The 12,890-nt window shown below is 37.5% G+C and overlaps 1 protein-coding gene across 1 annotated transcript; it reads right to left on the reverse strand.

Moving 5' to 3' along the window:
• Positions 1-825: 825 nt before the first annotated feature.
• rab35b (RAB35, member RAS oncogene family b) lies at positions 826-9,672 on the reverse strand. Its single transcript, XM_026910738.3, has 6 exons — positions 9,288-9,672; positions 6,069-6,119; positions 5,757-5,880; positions 3,360-3,484; positions 2,989-3,113; positions 826-2,568 (listed from the first exon to the last, which is right to left on the reverse strand). The coding sequence occupies exons 1-6, from the start codon at positions 9,337-9,339 to the stop codon at positions 2,440-2,442; spliced, it is 606 nt and encodes a 201-aa protein (XP_026766539.1). The 5' UTR covers positions 9,340-9,672; the 3' UTR covers positions 826-2,439.
• Between the last annotated feature and the right edge of the window lie 3,218 nt (positions 9,673-12,890).

Genomic DNA, 12,890 nt, shown 5'->3' on the forward strand with positions numbered 1-12,890 from the left:
AGATCAAACACACCATGACTGTGTGCTGTGTTGTTCATATAGTTCATGACACATATACAGTCCCTTCTGAAAGTATTGGAATGGCAAGGCCAATTGGTTTGCTTTTGCTATACACTGAAGACATTTGAGTTTGAGATCAAATGAATATGAGATGATGGATCAGAATTTCAGCATTCATTTCCTGATATTTACATCTAGCTGTATTGTCATTGGGTTTAATGCAGTTATTGCAAGCAAGGGATATGCAACCAAATATTAAGTGGTATTTAGTTTAAGACTTAATGTTCCTATACTTTTGCTCATCTAAAAATTGGATGGTCTGAAATTCTGATCTATCATCTCATATTCATCTTTTGATCTCAAACCCAAATGTCTTTAGTGTATAGCAAAAACAAAACAACTGGCCTTGCTGTTCCAACACTTTCAGAGGGGACTGTATACTGTAGTTAGGTAATTTTCTACACCTTTAGAATTTTCTGAGAATAAATAATGTTTACATGTAAGGGCACTTTCAGAAGTGTTAAGTTTTAATATGATCTAAATTCCTTATTTTTCATGCAAGATTGTATAGCTAACGTACAGCATAAAATTTACACAAAAACATACTTTCATGGTATGAAAAGCATACAGTGAAAGTGTGTCATCATGTGGAATGCACTGTGATAAAATAAAAAGAAAATGCAAGTATGTCTTAAAGTGTCATCACTGCTGCAAACACAGGATTACAAATGCTGACAAGGAAATAAAGGTAGCTTGGCAGTGGAAAACATTGAGCAGCACACAGGCTTGAAGATTCAGGCAAATAAAGGAGGGAAGACAAAAGAGTTTGTGCGAAATGTTAATCCACTTAAAATATTTATTGTAATTTTATTTCATAAGGGGGAAGAGATGTAGGAAATTTTCTTTACTCCAGTGTACAGCAGAACCACATCTGAAAATGTTTACTAGCACAAACACATGCATACTCGCATGGTTATGTGCAAATATGGAGATCATATAGATTAAATCTGATTAAAATAGATAGTTTAAAATGCTTTTATATACATATGCGTAATGGATAAAAAGTCACAGACATGTTGCCATGATTCCATTACTTGGTTTAATGGGTCACTACATCACCCTTGTAGAACCTCAAACCAACCTGCCATTCATAGTGATGATTCTGGGTATTTAGCTCTAATTATAGTGGATTAAGGACAAGAGGCATTCAGCTGCAATTATATGACATGTAAAGACTCAATACTTTTACTCTTTCCTTTACCTTTCAGTTTAATTTCTTCGTCATACAGAACTGGAGTCACTCTGAAGCAAGACAATGCTTAATGAGCCGCATTTCTCCTTCTAAGATCTTTCTGCAACTATTACAATTGTTTCTGATTACCTGGTAGAAACTGGTTAGTGTTGTGGCACTGCCTCTGTTGGTGCCTAAAAACAGCTTCATAGTTGAACTGGATTCTGCCTCATTTGAAGGAAATTGCCAAATTAATAAATGTAAATAGAATAAGACTACACAGGATCACACCTTGAGACGTCGCAGTCACGAGTAAAGAGTGTTCATTTTGGGAAAAGGTGAGCTATAACACTGAACACTGAGAACAGTGGCAGATGATATGAGTGTTCAGACCTCTGTGATGGAGATTCACATCAGAACAAGTCTTCCAATTTGGAAGTCCCATATGCATTAGCATGGCAACATTCAAGAATGACACCAGTCCACTATGGTTCTGATCATGGCAGTAAAATGTTTTCTTTCCTCTGTTTTCCTACAAATACAAATGCTTGGCAAATGGTAGGGTGCATTTATGTTGCAGATACCAGAAACACCTTCAGAGGCACTTGGCAGAAAGGACCAGGAGAAGAACAAAAAACTTGTGCCACCAGTGTCACCAGATATACAAGTCAAAATGATTCTTTGTTTTTGTTAAATTCACTAAAAGTGAAAAATCATGAGTTGTTGTCATCTGTCTAAGTTTTCATGTTCAGAGATAAACTGCTTCCTCTCATCACTCATTCTACAAAATAAATCTATTCCATCAAACCAAAAAGAAAAAGAAGAAAACACACTCCTGAGACGGAGACCCACAAAGAAACAAAAACATAAAACAGACAAGGCTGTATGAGTAACTCGATGCATATAAAAATCTGCACATTGTGGTGAGCATGTCAGCTTGCAGGTCCTTCAAGAAAGAAGGAGGCTCTTTTATTAAATACCACATCTATTGAATTCCCACTTAAAAATTCCTTAATTCTAATAAAATCTGTACATTTTCTTTAAAAAGTCTTCATGATTTGTATATGTCCAAAAGGGACATGCTTGTTTTCTTTTTTTCCATTTCATTATTATCTTTATTAAGCTTTCTCTACTCTTAATTTAGGTGATCATAGTCCTTTTCTCTATAGGGATTCTGCAGGGAGAGCTGCGGTCAGGTTTGAGATCCACTAGCAACATTTTTTCTTTCGTTTGCTGTTCTTGCTGAGTTTAATAACATCATTCTGTTGCAGCTGTTGCTGCTTGGCCACAGATTCCTTCTTTGCCCGTAACACCAGCTCCGTGATGCAGTTAAACATCTACATAAAGAGACACAAAGAGCATGTGCACACAACCAGTTACTGCAGTTCATTATGCTGCTCCTACCACAAAACTCAGATTTACACTCATTAATAAAAGCCCTCACAAACCATCTTTGTTATATGATGGTTTTATGGCTGGTCTCATGATTTGTCACTAGCATAACTGGCAAAAAATATGCTGTCTGACCATTACTGTACACACAATTATCTATTGTCAAATATGTATTTTGCATAATGAATGGACAAGCTCAATTTAAAAAAAAGAAAATCACTTAAAAGCTCCATAGTCTAACAACAATCAAAGGATTCTGAAGGAGACTGCTGTTCTCTCTGAACATATTGTATTTTCCTGTAGCACTCTGGTGGTTTCATTGGTCTTTAAAGACGCATCACAACCCCTGAAGCCAAAGCACTCACCTCCTCCACATTAATGTTCTCTTTTGCACTTGTCTCGAACAGGCGGATGCTCATCTGCTCTGCAAACTTTTGTGCATCATTTGTCTCCACAACTTTAGAGTTTGGGTCATCATTTTTATTACCCACTAAAAACAAAGTGCAACAAAGGTACATTAGGAAGCAAGCTTTTGATATGGTGAGGACGTGCTAGTCTTCTATGTTAAAGCAGGTCTGGCACTGACCAATTAAAAGAAATTAAAAGTGATAACCACTATACAAATGCATCTAGCGGTTCTGGTTTGAATATTTTTCCATTTCTTTGGAGTATTTTTGTAATAATTCTATCTTGTATGTGTGTAATTCATGATAAAGAGGAACAGAAGCAACCTTACCTAATATTCGACAAACGTCATCACAATTCTGATTAATTTCATGCAGCCATCGTTTAACGTTGACAAAAGATTCGGCACTGGTGACATCGTATACCACTATGACCCCATGGGTTCCTCTGTAATACCTGTGATTAATGTGTGTGTGAGAGAGAGAGAGAGAGAGAGAGAGAGAGAGAGAGAGAGAGAGAGAGAGAGAGAGAGAGAGAATAATGGGGATTAACCTCTTGGATTAACACTTGTTTCAACTGGACTTTGAATTAACTGAAGCCAATGGACAGAACCAACATTAGGCACCACACATTAGTGCATATGTATCTACCAGTTACTATCAGCTCTAATCAGTTTCCATAACTCAACCCTGAAGAAGAAGCATTTACTGGAGATGAATGAATGAATTAAAAGCCCTTTTGTCAGTAGCAGAACAGGGGCTTATGGCGTAGTGATTTTTGGCACAAAAGTACGCACAATACGGCACTAAAGAGAAAGATCAAAAGGATCCAAGTAACAGCACGCAATTACCAACCAGCCAGGCAGAGCTACAGGCCCAGGGCTATTCACTCACATTGGATATATACAAATAAAACCATACACAACCAGCTTATACAAGAGGCCCAGGTTAGAAAGAATATTACTTATTAGTTTCTATATAAAAGAAAATAATGCTGAATTATTTGTTGCCTTTTTGGAGCTTGGTCCTGCCTTTATATCTCTTAATTTATATTCATGATTTTACTTAGAACTGAGATCATGATTCACTGACCAAATATCTAAAGAAAATGCACAGTCAAGTCCATAAATATTTGGACATTGATAAATTTATTTTTTTAGTTGTCTACCACAGTATATTGGAGTTGAAATTAAATAGTACAGACTTTCAGGTCTTCAGATTTGAGGGTATTTACATCGAAATGAGATGAACAGTGTAGAAATTAAAGGACTTTTTGTGTGGTCACCAGACCCCCTCCCCCTTTTTTTAAGGGCCCAAAAGTAATTGGGCAATTGGCTGCTCAGCTGTTTCATGGCCAGATGTGTGTTATTCCCTCATTATTTCAATTACATGTATGCTCGATGTGACTGCTGACAAAAGCAGCATGATGAATTCTGAAGTGTTCAGGGCTATATTATCCCCTCAGATTACAGCCGAATGCTTCAACTCATTGGATGGGTCATCACAGTGCACATGGACATAGACCCAAAGCATACTCTGAAAGCAATCCTTTAAGGCAAAGACTTTAAGGCAAAGAAGTGGAATGTTCTGCAATGGCGAGGTCAATCTCCTGATCTGAATCCAATTGACCAGCTTTCACATGCTGAAGGCAAAACTGATGGCAAAATTCCCCAAAAACAAGCATGAACTGAAGCTGCAGTAAAGGCCTGTCAGAGCATCATCAGGGAAGAAACCCAGCATCTGGTGGGTGGAGGTCTATGGGTTCCAGACTTCAGGCAGTCATTGACTGTAAAGGATTTAGCAGCCACGTATTAAAAATATCAGAAAAGCTCATAGAGAATTTACCACTCGCTTATTATTGCTATTAACACATTATGTTATTAAATATTTTTATTGGCATAGTACTAGTCAAAATAAATTTCACTTCTGTTTTTCAGGCTTTACCCTCATCGATTGTTTCGTGCTCAGCGTTGTTTGTGCACTTGAACTTTTCACTACAGGCAAATCAGCTGTGCCGTGCATGTGCTTTGTTATTTACAGGTGATTGGCATTCATTAACATACACGTGCAAGTACAAAGAAAATCAGTGTCTCTGAATTTATTTATTTATTTATTTATTTTTTAATAAATCGAGCGAAATTTTTAGTTCAGTATGACTTGCGCAAACATTTACACACAATGTTACTAAAAGACTGACAAATGAGGCCAATTGTTTCTCTCCTTTATCTTCTGCAGACTCGCTGTTCTTCATGCATGAGGACATATGGTATGTCAATATCAATGGTCACAGAAAATACGGAGGAATACTGGCACTCTTTTATTTAATGAGCACGAATGCTGTAGAGTCAATGCTGCAGACCAGGTAGAAATCAGAGAAAATAGTATTTTTATATTGTGTTTATATCAACCCCAGAAGGCTGAGAAAAATCCTAATATCAATCATGCTTTAAAAATTCTAGCAGTATCTGAAACCAAATAATTTAATGCATGTATTGATGCTACAGTGTGTTCTGTAAATTTATGTCCTCAATGAAAATTTGTTTTTAAGTTACTGCAATACCACAAACCCTCATGAATTGTAAGGTTTTAAAAACAGACAATTTTTCATACGACCCCATAATTAAGTAAAGCAGGCCTCAGCTCTAGAGCATGCGTCTTTTAGATCCAGTAACGTATGGAATGAATATGATCACATGTCAAACATCACTGTGCTGGTTGGCGTTACTCACGTGGAGGTGATGGTACGGAAGCGCTCTTGGCCCGCTGTGTCCCAGATCTGTAGCTTCACCTTCTCGCCATTGATCTCTACTGTTCGGATCTTGAAGTCAACTCCTATAGTGGTAATATAACTACCTGCACAACACAAGACTCAACTGAGTTTTTTCCACTCATAGATAGTTTTTTTTTTTTTTTTTGTGTGGTCACCTGTCATTTTCAAACCAAAATAAAGAGAAGAACCCTCGAGTATTGACTAGCAGGCATTTTACTGGTCAATCTGATTAAAATATTAAAATGACTTCAAACATCAAGTACACTGGTACCTGAAAATGTGTTGTCTGCAAAGCGCAGTAGAAGACTGCTCTTCCCCACACCTGTGGCAAAAAAAAAAAAAAAAGAAGCAATTTTTAAAAATTGAGATAGCAGATCACACAAACAGATGAGACTTCATTTCACAGCCTATACCGGCACCCAGATACAGAATAAAATGTGCAAGTTTCCTGATACCTTCAGCATGCAGCTGAAACTGTGCGAAACCCTATGCAGACACTTGGTCAGTCTCTACATCTTAAACAAAAAGAAGTGGAGAAAAATCAGTGCAGCTATATTTCCCCAAACTCTGTCAGGAAGAACAGTCTTTGAACATCATTCCAGTGACAACTGGGGCTATTTGCTCTGGAGACTATAGGAGATTCAGCTGACTATTCTCACAAAGACACCAAAACCATCCAATTAAAAACTGTAGAAGCAGTAAAATCCAGTTCAGCATGAATTCCAGTCTTAAGATGGCTTCAGTGGTATCTTCTGGGTCAAACGAAGTGCCACTATTTATAAAAGTAAAAATTTGGTCTCAAGAGGCAAAAAAGTCTTAGAAATAAAGACGTTTACTCCTACACATAAGGTCAAAATAGAAGCAATGTTCAAACATTCTTTAGGCTAAAGAGTTTAGGCTTAGCAGTGCTTCATATGTGTCTCGATCTGTTAACATCAGTAAGGTGGCTGCACTGTCACAAACAAGATGCACACCCATGATCATCTGAGCACAGAAAAATGTACTGCAATTGTCAGACAGTTCTCAAAGACATACTGGGTTGATCAAGTTATCATTTTCTTCCCCAACTGTAGATTTAAGTAGTAATAAAATACAGTGCAATTTCAATTGGTTGGATCTGTTCATGAAGAGTAAAGAATTTTAGTTTACACACATCTAACCACAGAATAATTGGATTTAGGCTTGGGAATTAATAGCATGCTGCACTTCACTGAGGTCATTATGCCATTTTGGTTGGGTTAGTTCTTTGCTTCTCTGACTGATGCCCTCCTTACCTGGTTATTGACTTTTAGTAAATGGCCTCCTCTGCCTCTAGGCAGAGTCCCAGTTAGGCCATATTCTTTCCATGTTCTAACAATGGATTAAATAAACGTAGTCTGCAGGATCTTCAAGGTTTTAGATTTTTTAATAAACAAACCCTGATACTTTTACAGAACTTTGTCATGGACTTGTTTTGACAGCAGCTTAGTCTCCATGATGCTGTTTGTTTAGGTTTTCTTAAAATAAATTAAAAAAAAATAAAAAAAAAGTGGAGTGTTCCAGGAACAGGTGTATTTATACTGAGATTATAACTTCAGTTGCACACAGGTAACTTCCTTAAACTAATTATGTGACTTCCAATGGCAAATGGTTGCACAGAACTATTTAGAGATCATAAAACAATGGGGTGAATACTTTTGCAATCAAATTTTAGATTTTTTTTATTTGTAAATAGTTTTTCATTATTCATTTTCCCTCACTTCAAATTTATGAGCTATTTTGTGTAGATTCATGGCACATAATCCCAATTATGTCCATTTTAGTTTGAGGTTATAACACTATAAAATGTGGAAAAGTTCAAGAGATTAATACTTATACAATGCATGGTACATACCGGCCCAGGTATTGCTACAATGGACATTGTTCATTAGCTCTAAAATAAAAATAAAATGTGCCAAATTACTAGCAACAGAAAGTACTAATTTTTCCTGAGACCAGGCCAACTCTCTATTCTATAACACAGAACCATATCATTAGGGCACTTTCATCAGGCTGGATCTCATCTAAAGCCGAAATGATAGGCCATACTATTGGACATGCATCTGCTTGGGAACACTGAGGCCAGTGTTTGAGCACAGGAGTGTGTGCAGAGGCTGTCAATTCACTATTTTGGACCCAGTCTGTGGATGGGCCAGTGCCAGAAGCAATGTATGAACAGAAGAGTGTCACAATCCTAGTGTAACCCAATGTATAATCCTGATAAATGCAAACAAGTTGAATATGCAACAATATAATGCATCTTTGTGCACTGATGATACAGCTGTCACCACTGAGCTTTCTTCCGACTTCAAAGTCATCTGCTACCCAAGGAAATCTGCACAATCGGCAACCACAAAAACCAACAGCTCAGTTGCTAGGGTTAACAGCCACACAGAAGAAAACAGCTCTTGATCCACATTCTCAAGAAGGTTAGTCAATGTATTGTCATGTAAAAAAAAAAGAGGCATACCCTAACCCTACATGCGACCCCTATTTAATGGCAGGAAGGTGAGATGGTAGGAAAGTTTATGGATCACATGTATGACTCAACAGAAATCCTCCTCTAAAAACATGAGATTGATGAGCATGCTCAGAGCACATTACATACATGCAGCCAAGCACACTGAACTTCTAACAGACATGATCATACAGATCACAGGTACACAGTCCTACCAAATCTTCCACTCAATCCATGCACACATACACTCTCGCACATTCTTTCCCCAACACACACATTATATACATTACACATACATACATATATCTATCTATCTATCTATCTATCTATATATATATATATAGATAGATAGATAGATAGAGTTTTACCAACACCTAATAAAAACTCAGTATAGCTAACACAGAAACTTTTTTTAGGGTTGGAGAAGTTGAAGGTCTTTCCAAAGGCATGGCTTCAAAGTTTCTCTGTTCTCGAGAACACAAGACTCATGGGGTAACTATTTTCAACAAATAGTTATATTTTCATTTAGGACGCAAAACTATATATTCTGAGAGGATACAGACACGAGCCGATTTGTTTGTGTTGATGCTGCGCTTAATTATCTTTCACTGTATCCCTTCTCTGCACCGCATCTGGTTCTACTACACTCTTTTACAAACGAAAATAAAGTTAGTGTTGTTATTTTGCTATTAGAAAATTAATCACGTTGGTAGGCAACTGTATAAAAGTATACTTTTGAGAGGAAGCTTTAACTAACACATCCGGCCTAGTTGGCTGATATGCCCAGTCCTCTTAAAAAAAAAAAAAAAAAAAAAAAAAAACCGAGCTATCGGCTTGCACGAAGAAAATATTAAAGCAAATATTAATTAAAAGCTGTTTAGTGATCGACACACGGATTTCCGCGGCTCAACACCGATTCCCATATTGCATTACATGATCCTCATGCAAATGATCATGTAAACGTGAGTCCGCAGTCAGGCCTACTTCCCGTTGCACATCCGCGGCGTTGCTTACCACTGTCGCCGATAATGAGCAGTTTGAAGAGGTAATCGTAGTCCCTGGCCATGCCGGTAGTGTCGGCTACACTCGCCGCGCCTGCGCTGTCGCTTTACGCCTCCTATCCCGGCTCATGAACTGAATCCGCGCTAAATTAATTCAGCAGACGACACGTCAGTGGTGAAATTAAACTGTCGTTTCTCTTTCCAAAAAGCGGGCGTCTTTTTTTCCTCGGGGTTTAGCTCTACACGACGTAAGGCGGAAACTCGGCTTCCCTTTCGAGCCGAATGCTAATGCTAAGCTAATGGCATCAGTACCAAGCACTGTACTGTCTATTGCTTCCCAATTTGTTCCCGTGTAACGTAAATAGTTAACGTTGTGAAATGTTGACGCATTAAGCTTAAACACGCATGCGCATGACAGTTTGCGCGTTGCACGTAATCTCGCACAAGATCACATATAAACTCGACACTCTCGCGATTTCTAGTGTACTGCTCTGCGGAAGAAGTTTCACCACCGCTGTAACATGGAACACCAGCAAATAACGCAAGAAAATTGCTTTTAAGCATAATTTCACACCACACTCTTCTATCTCACGGAACAATCAGCAAATATTATACAAAAATAAATGTATTTTTTTAAAGACTGGTTCGATAATGGCATTATTTTTTAACTGATTTTCTGAATGAAAGTAGTGAAATAGATGAATATATGATAAGTTAGTGATCGGGTAAAATGTCTCCTCCCTTTTATTAAAACCTAATACTGGCATCTGTCAAGGCCAGGAGAAATCCCAAAGCACAGAACTGGAGGAATCGACCTTCTTATTAAGAGACGCAATAACGCGTGTATTAGAAAGAAACTAGCAGAAACTAATAGCGAGTATCTGACATTTCAGAGACAATATGGCCAAATATTTCGTTTATTTTTGCTCCATCAACGAAAATAGTTCCCAAAGAAACCACAGAGCTTTGCGTGTTGCCATGGTAACACACTGCCAGACAGCCTGTAGTAAGTGTAGTAACGGTTTTAATGTTACAGTCTATTGCTAGAAGTGGGATTTTATGAGGCATACACAGACAAGCAGAGTGATACAAACAGTGGAATGTACCAGTGCTTTTATAATAACCATCAGCAATCTTGGAACTCCGCTTGTCCAATCAAATTAGTGGACAGGAACTGATTTGTATAAACGGAAATTAGATTTTACACGACTGTTTATGGATAAAATCTGGCAGGCTATCAATAAATATTTTATAACTAATAAAGAAACCCATCTCAGGATAGCCTACTTCACAAGATTTACACTTGCCGTGCTTATCTGCAGAAGTTTAATATTACTGTATATTATATATGCTTTCTCATTTCCAGATAATTCGATAAAGCTTCTAGCAATGTTGGGGAATTTTTATTTACACAAAGCAAGAATAACCTCCCCCATGACAAACAAACAAACAGAACATGGAACACTAAAATAAGACCTTACTTTCTATTATAATCACAGTTAGGACGAAATATAGATGGCTAAACTTAAAATCACAAAGGAATAATCTTTAATTTGTGAATAAATTTTAATTTGATTTATGTTGCCTCTTCTGAGGATAATAATAATAATAATAATAATAATAATAATTATTATTATTATTATTAAATTATGCTTAATTATATTATTATTATTATTATTATTATTATTATTATTATTATTATTATTATAACATTACAAGCTACCTGATTTAAAACTGTAGCAACACCACCACCTCTCTTCAGGAAACAACTAGTTGAACTAGAGATTTGAGGCTAAACATCAAACATAATCAACTTCTACATGGCCCTTTAAACGTTTACAAATTTTCAAGTGAGAAGTATTTCATGCGAGACTCTTGCGTCAATTTTTCACAGGGTCAACTATTTTCGCTACACCAGGCCCAATTTGCAGCGCGCATACACAGATTGGGTAACGACGTTGGTGGATCGTGTGTGAAATGGGCGTTGTCAATCCGTGCTGTCTATTCTGAAGAGAGGAAGACTGTAGGGAAGAGGGCGCTACCAAGGGAAACCTCACGCTTAGTGTTGAAAAACACTTCAAATGACCTTAATAAAACGGTCACCTTTGAAGAGACCAACTGATGGACACTTATTGGCGGCAAATAGTGAACGTAGATCCAGCTACCACGTCTACCAAGCATATTAAAAATATAAGTTGTTTAATACGTCTAGATGTAAATATCAGGAAATGAAAACTGAAATTCTGATCTATCATCTCATATTCATCTTTTGATCTCAAACCCAAACCCTGTCTTCAGAGTATAGCAAAATAACCAATTAAATTAGCAATTTACCAATACAAATTACTAATACTTTTGGTGGGGACTGTGTGTGTGTGTGTGTGTGTGTGTGTGTATTATAGATTGATAGATACACACACAAAAAAAAAAAACTAATAAACACTTTATTAGGAACACTATATTATCCCTTTGCTCTCAAAACAGCCTCAATTCTTCGTGGCATGGATTCCACAAGATGTTGGAAACATTCCTTTGAGATTCTGGTCACATGATTACTGCAGATTTTTCAGAGGCACTTTCATGCTGAGAATCTGCTGTTCTACCACATCCCAAAGGCGTTCTGTTGGATTCAGAGCCGGTGACTGGGAAGGCCACTGAAGAACACTGAACTCACTGTCATGTTCATGAACCCAGTTTGAGATGACTTTTGCTTTGTGACATGGTGCATTATCATGCTGGAAGTAGCCATTCGAAGACGGGTAATTTGTGGCCATGAAGCGATGCTCACGGTCAGCAACAATACTCAAATAGACTGTGTCATTCATGCAATGATTGATTGTACTTACAGGCCCAAAGTGTGCCAAGAAAACATTCCCCACACTATTACACCACCTTCACCAGCCTGGAATGTTGACACAAGGCAGGTTGGCGCTAACTTCTGACTTGACCATCTGTGTGCCTCGGCAGAAATTGAGATTCTTCAGATGAGGCATTTCTGTCCACAGAACTTCTGCTCACTGGATGTTTTTTTTTTTTTTCCTGTATTACACTATTCTGAGTAAACTCTAGAGACTGTTGTGTGTGAAAATCCCAGATCAGCAGTTATAGAAATACTCAAACCAGCCCATCTGGCACCAACAATCATGCCATGGTCAAAATCACTGAGATCACATTTTTCCCCATTCTGATGGTTGATGTGAAAATTACCTGAAGCTGCCTTCCCGGATCTGCATGATTTTATGCATTGCACTGCTGCCACACGATTAGCTGATAAGATACTTGTGTGAATAGGTGTACAGGTGTTCCAAATAAAGTGTCCAGTGAGTGTATGTGTGTGTGAAAAAAAACAGGCAGAAGCATTGTTAGCTGCATTGTTCAGTTAGATTAACTTCAGTTGGTCTCAAGCATCATAACAAAAAACTCAAATAACAAACGTCTAACCACCAATATATGTATCAAATTTAAGTCCAGAATCAAAGATCATTCTGAAATTCTTTGCATTAGATGGTGCAAATAGATATTAAGTGACCCAGATTCTCCATACAAGTGCTGGTCACTTTTGGGATTATAAAGAGAATAACTTCTGACTTATTTTCATTAAGCTGCAGGAAATTAT

This window comes from Pangasianodon hypophthalmus, chromosome 8 (genome assembly GCF_027358585.1).
Source record: "Pangasianodon hypophthalmus isolate fPanHyp1 chromosome 8, fPanHyp1.pri, whole genome shotgun sequence".
Taxonomy (NCBI): domain Eukaryota; kingdom Metazoa; phylum Chordata; class Actinopteri; order Siluriformes; family Pangasiidae; genus Pangasianodon; species Pangasianodon hypophthalmus.

Coding starts and splice junctions, on each gene's coding strand:
- rab35b (XM_026910738.3), bottom strand. CDS start 9,339: ATGGCCAGGGACTACGATTACCTCTTCAAACTGCTCATTATCGGCGAC. Junction 6,120..9,287: donor GCTCATTATCGGCGACAGTG/GTAAGCAACGCC, acceptor TTTTTGCCACAG/GTGTGGGGAAGAGCAGTCTT. Junction 2,569..2,988: donor AGAACATTAATGTGGAGGAG/GTGAGTGCTTTG, acceptor CTCTTTATGTAG/ATGTTTAACTGCATCACGGA.